General features: G+C 51.2%; 1 protein-coding gene across 5 annotated transcripts in view; it reads left to right on the top strand.

Moving 5' to 3' along the window:
• GNB1L (G protein subunit beta 1 like) overlaps positions 1–23,371 on the top strand; it is a 68,107-nt gene extending 44,736 nt beyond the window's left edge. For all 5 annotated transcript variants that reach the window (XM_032398551.1, XM_032398550.1, XM_032398553.1 and 2 more), the window contains 2 exons: positions 350–565; positions 16,569–23,371. In XM_032398551.1, the coding sequence (XP_032254442.1) occupies positions 350–565; positions 16,569–16,886 (534 nt within the window). In that variant the 3' untranslated portion in view covers positions 16,887–23,371. The remainder of the gene's footprint in view (positions 1–349; positions 566–16,568) is intronic.
• The last annotated feature ends 325 nt before the right edge of the window (positions 23,372–23,696 follow it).

Here is a 23,696-nt window from a genome sequence, read left to right as displayed (position 1 = left end):
AAGTAGGCAGGAAGAAGCAGCAGCGCCCAGCCGGGCTGGTGAGCAGCGGCATGGCAGTGTGAGGCGGGGGGCTGTGCAGGGCGACCTCGGGCTCCGTGGCCTCCAGTCTCAGTCCTCGGAGCGCCCCAACACTGGCCCGTGCCAGCCCGGTGCCACTGGCGTCCGCTATCGGGGGGCACGCAGAGCCTCCGAACTGTTAACTGCCGTGCGGGAAGCACGGGGAATAGCTCCCTGGCTGGGCCACCCCCACTCCCACCCCAGCGGGAGAGGCCGCCCCTCTCTGGAGCCCCTTCTCTCCCCAAAACCTACCAGGAGCCTTCGGGTGCTGACTGCTGTGCTGTCCCCGCAGGCCGACTCCAGTCCCCGCCCACTCCTCCTGGCTGGCTATGAGGACGGATCGGTGGCCCTGTGGGACGTCTCTGAGCGGAAGGTGTGCAGCCGCGTCGCCTGCCACACGGAGCCCGTCATGGGCTTTGACTTTGACTCCCAGAAGGCCAGGGGCGTCTCGGGCTCCGCGGAGAAGGCGCTGGCTGTCTGGAGCCTGGATGAGCAGCAGGCCCTGCAGGTCAGTGCGCCAGACCCGAGGTGTCATTTATCCTGCTTTGCACTAACAGTCTGATAGGCTGAAACAATATTTAGGCATGAAGAGGAGTTGTTGCAGATCCCTGGCTAATTAATCACTGCGAGGCGGGGTGCAGGCCAGCCTGTCCGCGGGGCCGATGCAGGAAGAAGGGGGCGTGGGCGTTTGTGAACCGTTCACATGGTTTGGGTTTCTCTCAGACCTCGGGTTAACAGCAGTCACGTCTTGTCCATCTAGAGAAAAGGCATGTAGAGTCCGGGAGTAGGCAAGTCCATTTGCAAAAACTCAGAGGAATTCGGTCAGTAAGGAACTGATTAATCAACAAAAACCAACCCAGTGTGGAGAAATCCACAGAGTCACGCCCCCAGGGCAGTCTGCAGGCCAACCCCAGGAAAGTGGTTCCTCTCTGCCCACCACAGTGGGGAAGGGGTGTGAGGCCTCTGGCTGGAGTGGGGTGTTGCTAGAAACCTTCCCATGAGGTCTCAGTGGACTCTCCCTTCCCACATGGCTCGTGGAGCACTTGGGGATCAGGTCTGGGCCTTTGGCTGGTGCTCAGCATGTGGTGGCCCAGCCTGCACCCTCAGCCCTGTTTTGGACTTGGGGGGTAAAGTTGGGGGGGGAGCCTCCTGACCAGGCCTCACACTAGGGCAGGTCCCTGGGGGGCTGCAGGTCACAGGGGATGAGACGTGTGATGCCTCTTGGCCCCCAGAGGGTGGCCTGGGTGCACTCTGGTATCTTGGGGTGGCCGAAGAGTCCCCATTAGCCAGGAAGCCTTGGAAGGCTGAGACTTGGCCACTTGACTAGTGAGTGGAAGCTGCATGAGAGGGCAGCGCTGTAAACCTGGGTCTGGTGGGAGAACAGGGCCCCGGTTGGGAAATGTGTGGCCCTCAGGGAGACTGGCAGCAGAAGCAGCAGAGGCTCGGCGCCTGGCCTCACCTGGAGTGCTGGAGGGCAGTACTGCCCTTCTCTGCAGGAGCTGTGGTGGAGAAGGCATCTCCCCTCACCAGGTGGTAAAGCCTTGCCTACTAGCCTGGCAAGCCTGCCTCACCCCACACTTGCCCAGCCTGGACCCTCACAGCCAGAGGAAGAAGCCCTGGGCAGGCACCACCAAGCCCCTGAGGCACATGGGTTGGAGAGGGGAGAGGCAGGCCCCCAGGGAAAATCAGGGCATGCTGCGGTGCCTAGCAGGCATCACACATCCTGGGTGCCATGCAGGGGTGGGGCCTCACCACCCGGTCATGCCGAAAGAGGGACAGAGCGAGGACAGCTGGGGCAGGTGTCTCATGTGGTGGGTGAGGAGTCCTGGGGAAGATGGAGGCTGAGAAGGAGCCAGGCAGCAGGGTGCTGGAGGGAACGGTGACGGACATGGAGGCCCAGAGACGGACACAGCTCGGGCAGAGGGAGACCTGGGAGGGGGCCCTTTCATGTTGAAGCTGGAGTTGGGACTGGCATCCTAAAAAGAAGGATCCTGTCCGAGAACAAAGGTGAAAACCAGAGCAAGTGGCCAGCAGCAGCAGGGTGGAACTGCCTACTGTCCTGGTGTGAGGCTGCCTGGTGTCTCTCCAGGTGGGATCCGAGCAGGAACCTGACGGTGGGGAGCAGCCAGCCAGAGCCCAGCAAGAGAAAGGAAAGAGGGGATCACAGGTCACATTTGGGGATAGGGTACACATTTATGCTTCCTTAGCATTGCTCCTCCCCAGCAGATCAGCTTGTGCCAGTACATGGCTGACTACAGTAAAGCCAACTACCCATCTGTCCTTCTGTCCTGTTGTCTTAGAGAGCCCATGGAGGCCCCAGGGGAAGGGGGGTTAGACAGGCTTCCAAATGAGGCCAGGCCTGGCTGTGGCGGGTCAGAGCTTCTCATGCCTCTGTCCCGGCAGAAGGGTCCCAAGGCCTTGGAATGGTGGACCTGAGTGGGGATGGGAGTGAATGTCGTCATGATGGCTGTCATCTTTAAGACTGGGGCAGAGCCAGTCTTCATGTCCTCAGCAGAGGAGGGCACCTCACTGGGTGTCGAGCCCAGCCAGGTAGGCCTTGGAGTTCTCTCTTGCACCCCTCCTTCCTGCTCCTCGAGCCTGGTGGGGACCAGGCAGGTCCTCCACCTTCCCACTGTGGGGTCCAGTGCTCCATCCCGCTATGGCTTGAATTTCATCAGCCTGACCTTGCAAAAGGCTGAAGACTCAGGTGGCTTCCCTGAGAACCCCACCCTGGACTGCAGTACCCCCAGGGGTACTGGGCGCTCTTGAATATTGTGGAGAGGACCCTGGAAGGGTCCCCTCCTGCCGACCTGGCCCAGATCTGCCTGCTCTCTGCCGGCTTGTTCAGGAAACAGCTGCTGGAACTTAAGACTTAAATTTATGGGGCATGTTCCAGTCCAGAGATGAACTTTTACTTTTACTGATGAACTGAAAAGTTAAAGCACAGAGGATTATTAATGAACTTGAAAGTTAAAGCAGAAGGGGAGCCAGGCGTTGCGGAGTGGACGTGGTGGTTACGTGATGGTGTTATGCTGGGCTCGGGGCCCCACTCATCAGTGCACATCAAAGCAGGAGGACAGTGCTCCTCCCGCTGAGTGCGGCCACTGAAAACGGCTGCATGTCAGGTTCAGAGTTGGCCCCAGGGGCCCTGGAGATTTTCAGGTTGTGACGCAAGGCCTCTGAGGAGGAAGTATCAGGGGCCGGCGCCCACCGGCATCCACAGGCATCCTCGCCCCGAGGCCCCCGGTGCACCGTGCTGGCCTGCTGACGCGGCCGCCCGCCCTGGCCCTCGAGCCACGTGGGCACAGATGTGCCTCACCTCGCAGCCTGCTGCCGGAGTCTCTAATGAGCCCAAATCAATCTCTCCCGGGCAGGCGCTGGGAGCAGAGACGCAGATGAGGTTTCCCGCAGCAGAGCGTGGGTAATGGGAACCAGATGGCGACCGCGCCGCGTGCACATTCCTGGCACCTGAGGTCATGTGCTGTGAGAGCCACTAGTGGCCAGGGATCCCTCCCAGAGGGTCCTTATCCAGGATGGGTGCGGCCAGGGGCCATGGCAGTGACTGGGAGCCTGTGGCCACCCTCCTCAGGACACCGTGGCCTCGGGGGCACGTGGCAATGCTGGGCCACTCGCTTGCCTTCCAGAGGTGGCTTTCCCTCCCGCCTCCAGGGGATTGGGCCTTGGCTGTCGTCAGACACAGGTGGTGTGCAGACCTGCTCCTTCCTCCCACACTTGGGCAGAGCCCATGGCCTTGAAGCAGGGGCTGATTTACGGCCAGCAGTATTTTTAGGCCTTTAAGTAATATTGAGGCCCCCCACCCCAGCCAGCCTGGGCTGGGAATAGGACCAACCACGCTTCCCCGAGTTGCGCCCATGGTTGGTTGGCCAGGCATCCCCTTGTCCCGCTGTGTGTCTGCTGCCCTCTTTCTCCCAGGCTCCACCCTCTAAAGGGTCAGTAGCAGGACCTGTGGGACAGGTAGGAAGGAGACTACAGGGCCCTGAGACCAAGCAAATTGTGGACACAACTCAACCCCCAGTATGCATCTCAGGAACACAGCAGAACAAGCAAGGCTCTGGGCCGCCGTGACCATGAACAGATGCTGTTGGACCCTCCTCCTCCTCCTCGGGAATACAAGCCCAGGACAGGTACAGGCCTCTTTGGGTTTAGGTCCCCATCAAAGCTTCTGTTGCTGCTTCTCTTCATTCCAGCCAGGGGAGCCCGCTTCGTGCCTTTGCTTCAGGACCAGAGTCACTCCTGCCCCCATGGGCAGCGCTGGGCATCTCAGCCCCTCCCAGGTGGCGACACTGGTGTGGAAGGCGTTCTGTGCCCTGGACTCACCTTCCAGTGTGTGAAGACCACGGTTCAGGGGCCGCTATGGAAATTCACATTCCTCTTCCACTTGCCTTGGGTTCTCGGTGATCATCAGCAGAGAGCAGACTAGAAAGCAGCCCTTTTCTCCCTGTTAACAAATCCACATAAAGATGGAATATGAAGGAGGTGACCCTGAAGCAGGGCCCCACATGGGTTCCAGGGAGTCCATGGCTCCGAGCCCAGGGGTCCCCTAGCTACCCCTGGGCTTGGGGCATAGTCCACAGAAGAGAAAAGGAGGAGGGATGGTGAAGGTCATCAGTCCTCATTCCCAGCCCCCCTGTTCTGGTCCATGAGAATGGAGAGGGGTTCAGGCAGGTGCACACCCTTACATGCGAGCACATGCACAGTGGCCTCGGCTCCCACAGTCCTTTTCCAGCATGTGCCACTTGGTGGCCTGAGCATTGTGGTCCACCAATTGGTAGAGCCAGGCACTGGCCAGAGCCCTGGAAGAGTAGGAGGGGGTCCCTGACCATGAGATGCAGGGTGGGTGTGGAGGTGCCTGGGCGGGTCGCTGCGGGGCTGCCCAAGTGCTGATTGCACTGGCCAGGAACCCAGGCATGCCTCACGGAGGCAGGGGCTGTAGCGAGCCTCCCGTGCATGCTACAGGTTGGACAGCGTGTGAGTTTGCTGCCAGGTTTTGGTCTCATCATATTTTGCTGTCTCATCATATTAGATCCTCCTTCTACTCGTAGTGGGGAAAGAATCTGGATCGTGAATAGGCGTTGAGCTGTCAGACGCATGGCTTTCATTCTCAAATCAGTTAATTTAATGAATTGCATTATTTGGCTTTTATGATATCAAAACAACCATATAGTCTTAAAATAACCTGTTACAGAGCTTGTCCATTTCCGTGTGGTGGGGCTCAGTCAGAGTTGTTCAGGGCCATTGGTCTGTCAGTAAACTAAACTGCACCACCTCCCTGTTACCCCGCTCTGTTTATGGTGTTGGGGTATTCGGAGCCCCAGAATCGAGGCAGGCATCCCCTCCTCTCCTGATCTCTGGATCAGCTGGCAGGGGTCTGTTTTGTGAGTGGCCATGGGTTGCTCTTTCCCACTGGGGCAGGTGTTTCCTCTGCAAGGAAGGCTTGATTTTCTTCTTGGACTGATTTAGGTTTCTTGATTTTTTTTTTTTTTTTTTTTTGTAAGTTGCCTTTTTCTAAGAATTTGTCTCTGGGCATAAAAACCTTCAAGGTATTTTCATACTACCCTTTTTTTAGTTGTTTGAAATGATTGTGTAGACTCTGCTGTATTTACAAAACTGTCCCATTTTTATCCCCGATCAATCTTACCTTTGTTGATCTTTAAAAATCTTTTTCTATCATTAAGAGTCTCTTATGGTTTGAAAGGAGAAAAAAAGAGAAGAAAAAAAATCCTTTTCTGTTTCATCATTTCTGCTCTGATCTTTCCCTTCCTTCCTCCCGTGTTCTCCGGGCTTGGTCTGCTGCTCTGACTTGAACTGGATACGGAGCCCACTTGTTCTCTGCCGACCGGCCCCCCCAGCGGCAGCTGCAGCCTGGCTTCAGCCCTCTAGCTGCATCCCACGTTGGGACATGTCACCATCTTCATTCTGGGAGGGACCTGGTTTTTGTTTGTTCTCTGACTGCCGAGCTGATCAGAGTGTTTTTATGTTTCCAAATGCTTGATTTTTTTTCTCCCCAGTTTTTTTTTTTTTTTTTTTTTCATTTTTGAATTTCTAACTCAATGCCGTTGTGGTCGGAGAATAAGGTCTGAATGATATCAGCTCTTTGAAATGTGGAGGCCAGTCCAGTTGACATAAGTATTCCACATGTGTGTGGGAAGGAAGTGCTTCTCGTTGCTGGGTGCATGGCCCCACCTGCACACGCTCTGCTCGGGCAGCCGTGGGGGCCGTGCAGTCCCGACACCGTGTGTGTGACTGGGCGCCTTGGGAAGGGGCGGGGAGAGCCCGGTGCCGAGGCACATTTTGGCAACTTCTGCACCCTGTGTGTTCTTGCCTCTGCATTTTGAAGCTGGCTTAGGAACATACAGGTTTAGAATGGTCATCTTCCTGGGGAATTGAACCTTTATACTTTAGTGACTCTCGTTAGCCCTGAGAAAGATTTTTGCCTACAAGCCTATTTGCCAACTATTAATATGGTTCATGCCAGCTTTCTTCTGATTATACTACTACTTTTTATAGCTTTTTAAAAAAAAATCTTTTGCCTTCAGCTTGTCATAGACAAGCTTCAGACATAGGTATCTCTCTCACAGAGCTGGTTTTGCACACGGATTGCATCTCATCACTGCCCTTTTGTACCGTAGCTGTTGCCCGGGCATTCTTACTCCTCAGGCACTCTTTCCAGAAGACAAAAAGGCCGCCCGTTAGGGAACGTCAAGTGGGGGCCTCCAAGTGTGTGAGTCTGCACGTTGATGGTGCCCACAGTTCTAGGTGCTTCTCTAGGTTTGTCCTGGCCCTCCACTGGGCTGTGGGGGAGCCAGCTCCCAACCAAATCACCAGCCTGTGTGGGTCTGGCAACAAATTTTGATTTCTGTGTCTTCATTTTTATTCAGTTCAAAATACTTGCTATTTTCCCTGATGATTTCTTCTTTGATCCAGTTGTTCCTTAGAAGTAAATTATTTAATTTCCAAATATTTGTTGATTTTGTAGATATCTTTAATCTAGCTTAATTCTGCTGTCAGTGAAGGAACCTGCACAATGTCAGCCTTTAGATATTTATTGAAGCTTGTGTTTGGTCCAGCACATGCTACATTACATCTTGGTGAACGCGTGTGTTACGCAGTTGTTGGGTGGAGTGTGCCGTCAGCACGACCTCGGTCAAGGTGGTTGGTAGCATTCACGTCTTCCATATCCCTACCGATCTTTTCATCTAGTTTTTTGCCAGTTACTGAGCGAGGTCTTTGAATCTTTGAGTGGTCGTGAATGTGCCTATTTCCCCCTTTCTGTCTGTTTTGCTTCATGAATTTTGAAGCGCTGTCATTATGCGCATTTAAGGTGGTGACCACATCCTGCCGAGTGGTCATCATGAAATATCCCTCTGTAGCTTCTGTCACGTCTTTTTTTTTTTTTTTATTGTAGTAATTTAATTTTTTTAAATTGAAGTGTAGTTGACACACAATGAATGTTACATTAGTTTCGGGTGTAACACATCCCTTGTCTTGGGGTCGGCTTGGTCTGACGCTAATATGCAGCGCCAGGTTTCTCAGGTTTCCTCTTTTCGGGGCATGTCTCCCTTATTTTCAACCTATGTCCATCTCTTTATATTTAAAAAGCATCTTTGGCAGTCTTGCTTTTTAATCCTTTCTGACAATCTCTGCCTTCTAATTGGAGCACTTAATCTGTTTGCACTTAATATTTAATTATTGATGTGCCTGGCATTACATCTGCCATCTTGATATTGGTTTCCCACTTGTCACTTCTGTTTTTGACCCTCTTGTACTCCTTTCCTGCCTTCTTGTGTGTTAATCAAATATTCATTTTTTAGTTTTCCATTTTATTTCCTCTTTTGGTTTCTTTGATACAGCTCTTGTCATTTTCTTCTGAGTGGCTACCTGCAGGCTCACGGTACACATCATCAACGTACCCAGCCCTACTCAGTCAGTATGGCCACACCGTTTCCCCCAAAGTGTGTCATAACTCCATGCTAGAAGGATTCCATTTACCACCCTCCCACCCTTTCTCTAGCCGCTGTTATACATTTTACTTCTACACACCTTATAAACTTTACAATGTTATTGGTTTTGCATTAAATTATCAGTTATTAAACCTGAGATCAAGACCTGAGCTGAAATCGAGAACCAGACGCTTAACTGACTAAGCCACCCGGGCACCCTCAGATTTTTTTTTTAATACATAAGGAATAGTACTATAAATGTGTTTTCTCTTCCTTAAGATTTTGTTAATATTTTCTTTTCTCTAGCTTATTGTAAGAATATGCAGTATATAATACGTATAGCATACAAAATACGTGTTAACTGTTCATGTTATCAGTAAGGCTTCCAGTCAATAGTAGGCTATTGGTAGTTTTGGGGGAATCAGAAGTGATAAATGGATTTTCAACTGCATGGGGAGTCAGCACCCCTAACCTGCGTGTTGTTCAACTAGAGTTTATATTTACCCATCTGTTACCATTTCTGGTGCTCTTCCTGTAGATCCGAGTTTCTGTCTGGTTTTATTTCCCTTTATCTGGAAGAATACCCTTTAGCATTTCTTGAAGTGTAGTTCTTTTGGCAAAAGATTCTCTAGCTTCTGTTTATGAACAATGTCTATTTCACCCTCTTTTTAAAAAAGAATCTAGGGATGATGGTTTTGTTTTCATTCATGCGCTTTAAATCTTTTTTTTTTTTTTAAGATTTTATTTATTTATTTGAGAGAGAGAATGAGAGAGAGAGCACATGAGAGGCGGAGGGTCAGAGGGAGAAGCAGACTCCCTGCTGAGCAGGGAGCCTGTTGCGGGACTCGATCCCTGGACTCCAGGATCATGACCTGAGCCGAAGGCAGTCGCTTAACCAACTGAGCCACCCAGGCGCCCTCCTTCATGCGCTTTAAAGGTGTTGTTCCATTGTCATCTGGTGTCCATAGTTTCGAATAAGAATTCATCGTATCTTATCATTATTCCCAGATACACCATGTGTCTCACTCCATGGTGGCTTTCAAGGTTTTGTTCATCTGTGGTTTTCAGTAGTCTGACTCTCCTGGAACTTCTTCCATAAGTTAGACAGTTGGATATCATTCCATACTCCCTGAGGCTCTGTTCCGTTTTCTTCAATCATGTTCTTCTCTCTGTTCTTTAGATTGAATAATGTCTATTGATATGTCCTCTAGTTTGCTGACTTTTTAAAATGATTTACATTCTGCCATTAAGCCTATCCTACAAGTTTTTCATTTCAGTTACCGAGCTGCTCAGTTCTACATTTTCTATTGTGGTTTTTTTTGTTGTTGTTGTTGTTGTTTGTTTTTTTTTACGATTTTATTTATTTATTTGAGAGAGAGAGAGAACACGAGCAGGGTGAGGGGCAGAGGGAGAAGCAGGCTGCCCAACTGAGCAGGGAGCCCAATGCGGGCTCAATCCTGGGACTCCAGGATCATGACCTGAGCTGAAGAGAGATGCTTAACTGACTGAGCCACCCAGGCACCCCTCTTCTTTTTTTTCAGATAAAAGACTATTTTTTTAGAACAGTTTTAGGTTCACAGCAAAATTGAGAGGAAGGTACAGACATATCCCACATGCCCCTTGCCCCTAATCCCACACATATACAGTCTCCCCCATTATCGACAGCCCACCAGAGTGGGACAACTGGTACACCAGGCAGATCTACACTGAAACATTATCACCCAGAGTCTACAGTTCACAGTAAGTTCACTCTTGGTGGTGTGCATTCTGTGGGTTTGGACAAAGGTATAATGACATGTATCTACCATTATAATATTACACACAGTGTTTTCACTGCCCTAAAAATCCTATGTGCTCTGCCCAGTCATTCCTCCTCTAGCACTGACCCTTGACAACCACTGATTTTTTTTTTTTTTTTGCTGTCCCTATGGTTTGGTTTTGCCTTTTCCAGAACGTCATATGGCTGGAATCATACAGTATGTTGCCTTTTTGGATTGGCTTCTTTCAGTGAGTAATACGCATTTAAGGTTCTTCTGTGTCTTTTATAGTTTGATGGTTCATTTCTTTTTAGCACTGAATAATATTCCATTGTCTGATGCATCACAGTTTATTTATCCATTCACCTATTAAAAGACATCTTGGTTGCTTCCAAGTTTTGGCAATTACAAATAAAGCTGCTATAAATACAGATGTACAGGGGTGCCTGGGTGGCTCAGTTGTTAAGCGTCTGCCTTCGGCTCAGGTCATGGTCCCAGGGTCCTGGGATCGGGCCCCGCATTGGGCTCCCTGCTCAGCGGGAAGCCTGCTTCTCCCTCTCCCTCTCCCCCTGCTTGTGTTCCCTCTCTCGCTGTGTCTCTGTCAAATAAATACATAAAATCTTTAAAAAAAAAAATATGGATGTACAGTATTTTGGGGGGAGGGTGGAAAGGGAGAAGAGAGAATCTTAAGCAGGTTCCACACCCAGCACAGAGACTGACATGGGGCTTGAGATCATGACCTGAGCTGAAAGCAAGTGTCGGATGCTTAACTGACTGAGCCATCCAGGCACCCCACAGTTTTTTGTATAGATATAAATTTTCATCTCCTTTGGGTAAATACCAAAGCATGCAATTTCTAGAACACATGGCAAGAGTATGTTTAGTTTTGTTAAGATACCACCAGGCTGTCTTCCAAAGTGGCTGTAGGGTATTGCATTCCCGCCAGCAGTGAATAGAGTTCCTGTGGCTCCACATCCTTGCCAGCATTTGGTATTATCAGTGTTCTGGACTTTGGCCATTCTAACAAGTGTATAGTGGGTATCTGTTTTATTCTTTATTATTATTATTGAAGTATAGTTGACATACAGTATTATCTTAGTATTGTTCTAATTTGCATTTCCCTGATAACATATGACAGAAGCACTTTTCATGTGCTTACCTGCCATGTGTTGATCTTCTTTGGTAAAGTGTGTGTTAAGGTCTTTTGCTCATTTTTTAATTAGGTCGTTTGTTTTCTTACTGTTGAGTTTTAAGAGTTCTTTGTACATTTTGGTTAATAGTCCTTTACCAGATGTGTGTTCTGCACATATTTTCTTCTGTTCTGTGGCTTGTCTTTTCATTATCTTGCCAGTGTCTTTCACAGAGCAGAAAATTTTAATTTTAGTGAAGCTTAGCTTATCAATTCTTTCTTTCATGGATCATGCCTTTGGTGTTGTGTCTGAAATGTCATTGCTGGGCGCCTGAGTGGCTCAATCGGTTAAGCATCTGCCTTCAGCTCAGGTCATGATCCCAGGGCCCTGGGATCAAGTCCTGCATCAGGCTCCCTGCTCAGTGGGGAGTGTGCTTCTCCCTCTGCCCCTCCCACTGCCCCTGCTCACATGTACGCTCTCTCTCTCTCACAAAAATAAATAAAATCTTTAAAAAAAAACTAAAAAAAATAAATAAAATGTGATTGCCAAGCCCAAAGTCATCTAGGTTTTTGTCTTGTGTTATCTTTTTATGATTTTTATAGTGTTGTGTTTTATATTCAGGTCTGTGATTCATTTTGAGTTATTTTTTGTGAATTAGAGGTGTGAGGTCTTTGTCTAGATTCATATTTTTGCACGTGGATGTCCAATTTTTCCAGCACTGCTTGATAAAAGGAGTATCTTTTCCTTCATTATGTTTCCTTTGCTCCTTTGTCAAAGATGAGTTGACTCTCTTTATGTGGGTCTATTTCTGGGCTCTCTATGCTGTTTCTTTGATCTGTCTCTTCTTTCATCAATACCACACTGTCTTGAGCACTATAGTTTTATAGTAGGTCCTGAAGTCAGGTAGCATCAGGCCTCGGACTTTGTTCTTCTCCTTTAACATAATATGTTGGCTGTTCTGGGTTGTTCTTTTTTATAATCTCCATTTTTCTGCTAGTAATTCCTGTCTGTTCACTCATCGGGGAAGTTGTTCTTTATAATTATTTGAATGCGTTTTCTTTCTTTTTTTTTTTTTTTTTGAGCATACTTAAATAGCTGCTTTAAAGTTTTTATCTGATATGTTCAACATCTGTGCCATTCTGGGCCAGTTTCTGTTTACTGTTTTTTTCCCAGTTGACTATGGATCCTATATTCCTGCTTCTTTGCATGTCTAATAATTTTTTTGTTTGTGTGCTCAACATTGTAAGTGATACGTGATGGAGACTCAGAATTCTAATCTTTTGCTCTGAAGAATATTTACTTTTGTTCTTGCAGGCAGTTAGTTCAGTTACTGGCTGTTCACCTTGAACTTGTGGAGGCTTGGCTTTATGCTCTGTCAGGGCAGATACGTGGAGAGCCCAGGGTCCTTCCCAGGCTCCTCTAATGTGGTAAGACTCATCTTCTGAACTCTGCCTCTCCTTCAGACCGTGTAGAGCTCCGTCTCTAGCATTGTTGCAGTAGATCCAGGGTAGGCCCTACCCACAGGTGTGATCCTTATTCCTGGAGCAAGACCATTGTGGCATCTCACCTGGTGTTGGGTTGTCAGGTGGTGTTTGTGCTTTGGCTGGCTGGACCCCAGATCATGGTTGATCTCCCCTATCTATTCCATCTAACCCTGCTATAGTCACTGTCTGGTAAACCTCGTGTGGTGTCCTGACCATGCACAGCCCAGCCTTCACACAAGGACTGATGCGGAGCCCAGACGCAGCCTTCAGGCCCTTCCCCAGTTAACCTCCATGCTGCTGGCTCACCCCACAGATGCAGCTGCCCTAGCTGCCCCAACGCTCTGATCTCTGCCTCCTCAGCTTCATGTGGCCTCTAGGCACCACCTAGATTTCGTGGCTGGGACCTTTCCCCGGGCAGATTGCTGCCAGAGTATTTGGGAGGCTCCCCTCATCAGCTGCCCCTCCCCACCTGTTGTCCACTGCCTGCCCAGACATGGTTGCTTGGTATCTTTTGTCCGGTTTGATGGTTGTTTATAGCATGAGGACTGGTCTGGTACCAGTTACTCCATCATAGCCACGGTCCTATTGTTCTCGCTTCATGAATGATACGCCCGTTTATCTCTAGAACAGACAGTCATAGCTCTTCATTGCGAATTGTACCCTTTATTATTGCTAAGTATGGTACATAGTCTGTCTTCATGCTTTTTCCTCTGAATTCAACGTTTCCTATTACTGACATTGGACCCCTGTTTCTCTTGTCTGCACTCTCTTAGTATATCTTTGCCAATCATTCTTTTGGTGTCTCTCTTACACATAGCACAGATTTGGATTTAACTTTGGAACCTAATTATAAATCTGTTGAGTATATTTTTATGGAGAAATACAAGAGCAAATACTAGGAAAACATGGCACCTAGTGTCAGGGACGGGGAAGGAAGTCATGTTGTTTTTGTCATTACTTAGTGGATTGTCAGATAATCTCTCAAGTATGAGGTTGACTATTGTATCTTAGGCCCCAAATGACAAAAGATGAGCAAATCAGTGAATTTAACAAACATCCCATCTCTCTCACTATCCCCCCATATTTCAGTTAGTTACATAACTGGTTCTAGAGCCATAATCTATGTATTGTTTTAGGTCTAATCCTACTGGTAAGTAGATTCCTTGCTTTCTGCCAGATGATCTGCTAAAGTTCCCTGGTTATCTCTTATGAGACCAGAGTTAATCTTCCAGTCCTTCAAGAAGAGCTTATGGCTGAAGAAGATATACAAATGGCTAACAGACACATGAAAAAATGTTCATCATCATTAGCCATCAGGGAAATCCAAATCAAAACCACATTGAGATACCACCTTACACCAGTTAGAATGGCAAAAATGGACAGGGAAAGAAACAACAAATGTTGGAGAGGTTGTGGAGAAAGGGGAACCCTCTTAGACTGTTGGTGGGAATGCAAGTTGGTACAGCCACTTTGGAAAACAGTGTGGAGGTGCCTCAAAAATTTAAAAATAGAGCTACCCTATGACCCAGCAATTGCACTACTGGGTATTTACCCCAAAGACACAGATGTAGTGAAGAGAAGGGCCATATGCACCCCAATGTTCATAGCAGCAATGTCCGCAATAGCCAAACTGTGGAAAGAGCCGAGATGCCCTTCAACAGATGAATGGATAAAGAAGATGTGGTCCATATATACAATGGAATATTACTCAGCCATCAGAAAAGATGAATACCCAATTTTTACATCCACATGGATGGGACTGGAGGAGATTATGCTAAGTGAAATAACTCCAGCAGAGAAAGTCAATTATCATATGGTTTCACTTATTTGTGGAACATAAGGAATAACATGGAGGACATTAGGAGAAGGAAGGGAAAAGTGGGGAGGGGGAATTGGAGGCAGAGATGAACCATGAGAGACTATCGACTCTGAGAAACAAACAGGGTTTTAGAGGGGAGGGGGGTAGGGGGATGGATTAGCCTGGTGATGAGTATTAAGGAGGGCACGTACTGCATGGAGCACTGGGTGTTATATGAAAACAATGGATCGTGGATCACCACATCAAAAACCAATGATGTATTGTATGGTGACTAACATAACATAATAAAATTAAAAAAAAAAAAAAAGAAGAGCTTATGGGAGCAAATTCTTTAAGTTCTTACATGTTCAAAAATGCTTGTCTATTGTTTTTATACTTGAGCAGCAGTATGGCTGGATATAAAATGCTTGGACCATGTCTGTCTTCGCAGCCTCTACTGTCTGCTGACACAGATGTGGCCGTGGAACATTTTGAGGACAGCCTAACTTACCTCACAATTGACATGATCTTTTTGCCTGACCACCAAAAGGACTTTTTAAGCTGCTAAGTCCAGTGATTTTCCTAAGGTGTACCTTAACGTTGACCATCCTATAGCCTGTCTTTGGATCTGGATCATAAGGCTTCAATTTTTCTAAAAATTAAAATTGATTTTCTAGGGGCGCCTGGGTGGCTCAGTCGTTAAGCGTCTGCCTTTGACTCAGGTCATGATCCCAGGGTCCTGGGATCGAGCCCCGCATCAGGCTCCCTGCTTGGTGGGCAGCCTGCTTCTCCCTCTCCCACTCCCCCTGCTTGCGTTCCCTCTCTCACTGTGTCTCTCTCTGTCAAATATATAAATAAAATCTTTAAAAAAAAAATTGATTTTCTAAATCACTGAATGTTAGAGCCCCTCTGCCTGTCTTCCATGTCTGCTGTTTTCTCTCCAATCCATTGTAACTCTGTTTCCCTTTCATTTCGCTCACTTTGTATCATTCCTGCTCTTACTGTCTTGTTCCAGTCTCCTTCTGCCATTTCCCATTCCCCTCCATTTCTTTGAGGTCTTCCTTCCTTTTCTTTCCTGTGCTCTGTCAGTTCAGTTTTCCTCCTCTGTGTTTTGCTACTTCAGATTCCTGTTTTATAGAGGAAACTGCTTCATGAGTTTTGTTTTATTAAATTATGGCAAAAAATCCTTGTGACAATTTCTGTTTGCTTCCAAGGAATGTTGGCTTTTCTGTGTTTCTTCCTTTTCTCTTGTGTTATCTTTGCAGAGATGAGTGATTCTTAACCAAGACTACCATGGCCCCATTAGGAAGTGAATTAGGAGAAAAGGGTGTGCTGGTAAGGGACAGCAAAGACAACTTCAGGGCAACAAGAGCTCATGGTGCACAGGGCTTGGCCAAACACAGGATCAGTAGAAGGAAGTGGCTACTGTGTATTGTCACAATGATGGCAAAGTGCCTTTGTCATTTAGTGCGTGGGGACAGAGACGCCAGATTGCAATGCATGAGACAGTGCCATGTAACCATGAATAGCTGTGACCACAAAGACAGCTCTGATTCCTTACCTGCTGCAGGAGGCACGTGTCGGCGAGGGGTCATCACCCAGCACTGACTATGGGAGTGCTCTGCCTCCAGAAGGAGGTTGGCTCCCAGTGTCTCCATGCAGATAGAACACACCTGTGCAACTCCTTGTTTTGTTTTGCCTGCCCTTCTCCCAGAACCAAGCTAGAGACTAAGGTTTTGGCCATGGCCAGTGTGGCAGGCTCTGCAGGTGCTCCTGCGGCTTGCACCTTCGGTGTTGTCCCCCACTGGTCCTGCCTGCACCCACTGGCTCCCCCGCTTGGTGGCCCTTCAACCCTCTCGTTGAAGATGGACTTAGCATCTCTCATCCTCCTCCTGCTGTGGGTGGGTGTGAGGTTTCCCCAGAAGGGGAAACATGCAGACTTTATGCTGCTATCAAGCTGGAGATGCGTCTTGCGTGGACGCTAGAGTGCAGTGTATTTCCGTGGTGAGGGGCCCCCGGACTCAGCCCACTGAGGTCTTTCCTGAGGGCCTGATAGGCAGAGAAACAGAGCAGCCCCTGAGTTGCTCCCAGACCTTGTATAGGGGAGCAGCTCTGCAGGACCTCAGGGGCTCTCTGAGAGAAGGGCCTGAAGTCTTCTGTCATAACCCAAGGGCTTGGCCAAGGGCAGCAGTCAGGCTGCTCCCCTCAGCAGCTCTGTGCCTGGCTCCTGGGAGGTAGGGGGTAAAGTTTGCAGGAGCATACAACCATCTTGGCGGCCTACATTTCCCTCCTTGTTCTAGCTGCCAGACTGGGGCTGTCCAGGGGTGGGAGCCCCTGGGACGGGTCTAAGAAGCCACTTCATGGTTCTCTTGATCTTATAGGTGTGCAGAACTCATGAACTCACCAATCCTGGGATCGCTGATGTCAAGATCCGGCCAGACCGCAAGATCCTGGCCACTGCGGGCTGGGACCATCGTGTCCGTGTGTTTCACTGGTGGACGATGAAGCCACTGGCCGTACTGTCCTTCCACAGCGCCACCGTCCACTGCGTGGCCTTTGCCACTGATGGCTTGCTGGCCGCAGGGTCCGGGGATCAGCGCATTAGCATCTGGTCGCTCTACCCGATCCGCAGCAATGCATCTACTCCCTCGTTGGGACACGCAGAGGGCAGGGAGGTGGGCACCCAGACTTTGGCCTGACCCAGGCATGTGGAAACCGTGCATTGGGACCGCTGAGGACAGCCAGTCGCGGTTCTCCTCCTCCAGTTACAAGAGGGGCTTGGTCCATGGAGTCGTTTTCTGCACAACGCTTGTGTTTCCTTTTGTGAAATACAGCATCTGTATGACAGTGACTCTCAGCTCACAAAGAGTAACTGGGCCAGACACCTGGGCAGCTGTGGCCCAAGTGAGAGGCCAACCTGGGGCTGCTTTACAATCAACCTCTATTGCAAACCCACAGGCTCAAGGTATACATTCTCCGAGGTATACAAGGTATACATTACTCCTTAGGGTCAGCTCCGAGAGCTCTCCTCAGACCTTCCACTGGGCAGGGCAGTTGACCCCTGTCCAGTGGGGGACACCAAATGTGGCCCCCAGGTCCTGCTGACTCTGTGTGGCTCCTCACCCCAAGGATGACCAGGAGCTCCTGATGCTCAGGGCGGAAGCCAGAACCTGTATAAAGAAGTGAGCAGACCCCTCAAGGGAGCAAGGCAGGAGGAGGGTGGGCTGTGGATGATGGCAAAGGCAGAGAGAGCTCATGGTTCAGGTCCAGGCCAAGCTCCCTGAATCCATGGGGGGAAGTGCCCCAAAGAGAGGAAGACCAAAGACGGCAAGGTGCCATCTTCGGGGTGGAAAGCACAGCAGAATTAAGTGTGGCCGACACAGTCACCAACAACACAGAGCCAACAGTGTGCACACAGGGCAACTGGGAATGAGCAGCCGAAGCAGCGAGTATGTCCAGAGTCTCCTTCCATGCATGGCTGGGCCCAGCTGTCAGGGCATCTTTTAAAGCTGGGCTATTGATTGGGAAGGAATGGGACCCTGGAAATTGGGGTGGGGGCTGTGGGCAGTCATTGAGGAAGCTGGGGGCCTCAAACCCCTTTGTTCCGCTGCCTTTTTTGCCAGAAGAGCGCCCTTCAGTCTCTGCCTGAAGAGGTCAGTCCTCCTTTACCTGAAGGACCCGGAATGGCTCCCCCTGGGGCGGGGTCCTTGTGGGACACTCAGGACCACCTCCCCCCACCCCAGCTTTGTTTATAACTAGACTCAGGCCCAAGGAGGCCCCAAAGGGTGAGGTACAAAGTGTGGCCCGTGATGAGGTGGCTACGCTCCAGAAGAACTTCGTGCAGATAGAAATCTGGAGAACACGTGTGGGATCCAGGTGGCAGGAATATGAAACGCATCAGGCCAGATCCATGGAAACAGGGCCACTAACAGAGGGTCTGGACTTGTTGCAGCCCGAGGAGTTAGAAAGGGCCCCCGGGTGCAGTTGCTTGGTTGAAACATGGACCACAAGGCAGGTTCGCTGAGTATGGTTGAAATGCCAGAACCACCTCAGTGTACTGCAGAGGGGGTGACCCGAGGATTCGGGGAGATTGGAGTACTCAAGGGGACTTAGCACATGAGAGCTGCTCACCCTCCATAAGAGGGGCCGGAGCCTTTTCCCAAGACTTTGAGGAGTACGTCCGCAAGGGGAGCCCAGCATCCTTGGAGAGCTCTGTGGTTTCTCTTCTCTGCAGGTCAGCTGGAGCCACTGCCACAGAGCGAGGTTCTCTAAAGGCAGCGGAGTCACTGAATCTCAGAGTGGCAAGGCCTAGTAGTGGCACTTAACTGTCCAAGACGGAATAGGCGTGCTTGTGTGGTGGGCAGCCTCAGCCACAAGCAGCCAGACTGGCAGAGATGTGGGCATGGGCTGGTGCCCTTGGGGCCCTGGAAATGGAGCTGACAGGCAGCTGGATCAAGTCTAGCCTGGTCTGCTTGAGTGGAAGTGTTCTGGATCGAGCAGACAGATGTCTGACCCGGGCCACCGAAATAGGTTTACAAACCCCCAGTCACCGCCCCAGGCCCCTTAAGGAAAGACCCCACTACACTGCCAACAATGTATACTGCTGGTCTTCTGCCCAGCCTCCCCAGGGACCTACGGCCACCCCCTAGGGGACTGTATACCGTTGGAGCTCATGGAAGGCCCATCCTGGGGACTGGCCTACCCACATGGGCCCTGTTGGACAGAGGTGCTGGCGAGTGTCCCCAGCACCTCTGGGAGGGACCACGCTGGCCCCTGAGTATCCTGTAGCCACGTCACCGGATGGTGGGGGACACATCCAGAAAGATGTCCACATGATGAATGTCAGAAGGAGAGGCTCTGTTTAGGCTGCAGGAACTCGAACCTCATAGAGGAAAACTGCCAAGTAAGCCACACTCGGGGTGCTCCTCACAGGGAGGCTGTCAGGTCAGAGACAATGGAGAGTGGCGTCGCCAAGCCACAGCCCTGCATGGCTCCCATGAGAGGCCACACGCTGAGGGTGTTCTCCTAGAACACGGCTGTATAGGCCTTCGGTAGAACCACCGTATTTACGAAAACAGCCATGGAGGTGTGTGTTCCAGACAAAGGGACAGGGCGCTGCAAGTCAGCATGAGGTTTATTAAACTCAGAGATGCTTCCAGAATGTCTGAGGTGAGCTGCGTGTGTTGGCCGCCAGTGCCTTGCCCCTGGAGATGGTAGAGAGAGGTGTTGGCAGGCGCAGACCCAGAGTCCATACATGGGCCTCACTCTCCTGTAAAGGCACGAGCAGAGGTGCATGGAGGATCACAGGCAACTGACCCCCTACAGAGGCCACGTGCTGGTGAGCAGTGTCCCAGGGACATCTTGTGGCCGAATCTTGGTGTACGAGGGCCACATTGGTCTGTCAGAGCTAGTCCTGTGTGCCTGATGGGGCCATGTGGATAAGGCAAGCAGTTTCCAAGTTCACCCAGGCCTTATGGATGTTGTGTGGAAAGACTGGTGGCCAGGACTTTTGTCCACTCAGCTGAGCCACCTGGAACCCCAGTGGACCAACTATACTGGAAACACTAGTGTCTGAACCAGAGTGAGGCCTCTGTGCCCACTGTGGGGCCCACAGTTTGGCACAACACGGCCTCTGCATCCACAGGATCTGGGGCATTAGCAAATCACCACAGACCCGACCAGTCTCAAACTCCCCGGGGCATAAGAAGAAACGGGCCCCACCCCAACACCCAGCCTGGGGAAGATACTTAATGTTTGCAAAGCCTCAGATGGTCCTTGTCATATTCCTAGGGCTGAGTCGTTCCTCAGACCTGACCCAGTGTTGGGGGGCTGGCTGTGCCACGGGACCCAGGGGTACAGGGGCACTGCCATCTTCCAACGGCTGTGCGATCCCCTTGCTGGAAGGGCTCAAGCCAATCTCCCTGAGCATCCTCCAGTGGGCTGCAGAGTGGCCACAGTGCATCCCTACGGCTCTCCCACAGGACAAGCGTGTGCCTCTACAAGGAGGAGCCTCTATGTGGATCCAAGGTTGCCCTTCACCAGAAGGACGCATGCGCTCTCATCGTCAGTCCCTTTGATGTGAACTTAGGGCCCTGAATGTTCTGGGAATGGCTTTTTTTCCTTTGCATGGGTGCTCATAGTGGCTTTATTCATAATAGTGCCAAACTAGAAACAACCCAAATGTGTTGACAGATGAACGGACAGAGAAGCAAACTGTGTGGTGCATCCATACGGTGTAGTCCCACCAGCCATGAAGAGGAGCCTGGATGGACCCTGAGGAACTGGGGTGGGGAGACAGCGTCCAAGCATCTCAGGCCGCACGCCCGTGTGCCTTCATGTCAGATGCTTTCAGCAAGACTCTCCTGGGCTCAGCCCCCCTCCGCACACCCAGCCACATCTGGCCGTGGCAGCCGGGTGGCTTGGCAATATCAGCCCTGTGATTTTCTGCCCGGTTCCTAAGTGCCTTTCCCAGCTACTTACGCTGTTCACTGAGCAACGTTTTTCAGGACTTACACCCAAGCGCTGTTACATTCAGGAGCCACTTGAATTTAGCACAGTCCACAGCAGCCAAACCGTGGTGATTCTGACATCGGTATTGCCCAGGACGACGAGGAAGGCTGTGGCTCAGGTGCCCAGGGGGCGGGAGACCCGAGGTTCCCCAGGCAAGCGAGGGGGGACCCACTGGCCAAGCATCGCTCATCAGGTGTCCTCAGGCGTCCTCCACCTCAGCAAGCCGCTTTCTGGTCCAGCCCATCCACCGAGAGAGGCTCACCAGTCTCTCGAAGAAGTCTTCATTAATACTCTCCTCGGAGAGGCTGCTTACAACCAGAGAAAACTCTCCTGGAGTAGCGATGGAATCAGCGTGCAGTTCTGGCTCTGGTCAATGTGTTCTGCTGTTCTGTCCCTGTTGGAAGAGCTTCCATGGGTTAGGAGCGCAGGCGCGGTGCGGCTGGGGCCTCTGGTTGGAGCCTCACAGGCTGTAGTTAAGGGTCAATGGGGTGGGCACCTCTTCCAGCCCTCCTGGTTGTTAGCTGAATCCAGAGCCTCAGCTCCTGGAGGCTGCCTAGCCTCTTCACGGCTAGCAGGAGTGGCCTTGGGGTATTCTGTGTGGTGACTTGGTCGCCCCGGGTGGGATCTGGATGTTCTACTGGGGAGACAAAAGCATCCCCGGTCACCACCTCCAGGGTGAAGCATGCCTCTCTCTCATCAGCAGAACAGACAGGGCTGCGGTGGGGCCCACCTCCAGGCCACCTCCCCTGAAGGGCGCGGCTGTGCCATCCTGACCAGCCAGCCCAGGCAAGTGAGTGGCCCAGCGTGTGCCTGCCTCAGGAGCCTTCTGCTGATCCTCTTCCAGACCCATGGTAACCCTGCAAGGCCGGTCCCACAGTCATCCCCACCCGGCACGTGGGCAGGTGGACAGCGCTTACCCAGCACCCACTGCGGGCCGGGGTCCCTCTCGGACAAGTGGGAGGCTCATGGCAGACCAGGCGGTGACCAGGCCGATGCGGCCCCCGGACGTTGAGAATTTACCACCTTTGCCTGTGCTCTCTGACTTTCAGCGGTGGGACGACGTCGGACAGCCATGGGCTTGGGAAATACGCAAAGCAGCCTCCGCGTGTGGCAGGGGGCGAGCCCGGGGAGCTGGACGAGGCCCTCAGACGCTGAGGATTAGCTGAGGAAGGGGGACCTCGCCGTGCTCGCCCGGCAGGCTGGCTTTGTGCTGACGTGCAGTGCGTGTCTTCACGCTCCTGAGTGAGTGATGTTCAGTCAGGTGTTACCCACCTGCGTCGGTGCCAAGAAGCCACAGAACACCCTCTGTACAAAAGGACTGTTTGCACAAAGAAAAAACATTCCTTCAGGGGGTTCTTTAGAAACGCTTGATACTCAACTAGCTATAACTTCATGGGAAAGCCTGGTGTCAAAGACGAGCTGGCACAGACGAAAACCTTCCAGAACTGAGCTTGCCGTGCACCTGTGCTTCGGGGCGGGTAAGCTGCCGCTGCCCCAGCCCGCAGCTCGGGGGGCGGGAGGTGGTGGTGGTGCTGCGGCCGCCCCAAGTCCGGCGCACTCCATCTCTCCTGCAGCACCGCTGTGCTCACTCCTGCCTGGACTCAGCCGCCCCAGGCCAAGCTCTCCAGCTCGCCCGGGAGCTCCGTTGGGAGCCAGGTGGGAGGGAAGCCCCTGGGCCGGACACAGCTGAGCAAGATGCTGAGAGCCAGGCAGCGGCTGGTGAGTGGGGCAGACATACACCCAGCCCGCCGGAGACGTGCCCACCAGGTACAGGACTGTCAGTTCTACAGAGGAAGTCCTAAACCTGTGCTTAGGGAATCCCTGCGGGAAAACATTCGAGCGAGAGATAGAGCCACAGACCGGAGGAAGTAGGGCATACCCATACCGTGGGCTAAGCTGAGAGAAGGTGCTCAGGGCCTTCAGATGAAATGCTTCTGCCTCCATCCCTGCCAGGAGGGAGCCTAGAGCCGCTCCACCTGTCCACCCAGCACCCGACGTGGGCTCTCCGAGCTTGGAGCAGGGTCAGGAATGTATATCCCGTGGGCCACCAACAGACACCCTTGGGCCACAGCGTCTGGGACCTTGGGCCCACAGAGCCACAAGTATTTATGTGTGCTGGCCCCTGCTTCTGTGGCACGGGGCAGACGTGGGGAATCTTGCTACTGCGACAAAACCAAGAGGCGTTCAGAGGTGCCAAGAGCCGCACTGAAGGCCAAGGGGCCTCCCACACGGGCCTGGGATGCGTCAGGCAGCAAGATGATGGTCACCGTCGTCTGTTCAAACGGGCAAGATTCCGATGGGCCAAGAAGTCTCATTGACACTTGAACAAGACAAGTTAACATGAAGTAGACCAGCAAATATTGTAGTAGTGAAGTAGGCCAAGCATGCCTGAAGATTGCTATGGGCTGAATGTCTGTGTCCCCCCACAAATTCATAGGTTGAAACCTAACCCCCCGGGTGATGGTACTAGGATGGGGCCTTCAGGAGGTGCTTAGGTCATGGGGTGGAGCCTTTGTGAATGGGATCAGTGCCTTATACAGGAGACCCCAGAGGGCTCCCCCTGCCCTTCTGCCACGTGAGGACCCAAGAATCGGGCTCTCACCAAACTCTGGCTCTGCCTTGATCTTGGACTTCTAGTCTCCAGAATGGTGAGAAATGAATTTCTGTTATTTATAAGCCACCCAGTCTGTGGTATTTTGTTACAGCAGCCTGAATGGACTGAGACAAGATGCTATATTTTTATTGTTGTTTTTTTTTTAAGATGTGGAATGTTAAGGGGGCGCCCGGGCGGCTCAGTGGATTAAGCGTCTGACTCTTGATTTCGACTCAAGCCATGATCTCAGGGTTGTGAGATTGAACCCTGTATCGGGCTCTGTGCTGGGCATGGGGCCTGCTTAAGATTCTCTCTCTCCCTCTCCCTTTGCTCCTCCCCGCTTCTAAAAAATAAAATAAAATAAAAGACGTGGAATGTTAAGAAATCAAGTCATTTGGTTTCACCC

This window comes from Phoca vitulina, unplaced genomic scaffold (genome assembly GCF_004348235.1).
Source record: "Phoca vitulina isolate PV1807 unplaced genomic scaffold, GSC_HSeal_1.0 scaffold117, whole genome shotgun sequence".
Lineage (NCBI taxonomy): Eukaryota > Metazoa > Chordata > Mammalia > Carnivora > Phocidae > Phoca > Phoca vitulina.
Note: the sequence above shows the minus strand (reverse complement) of the source record. Positions and strands in the feature narration are given on the sequence as shown.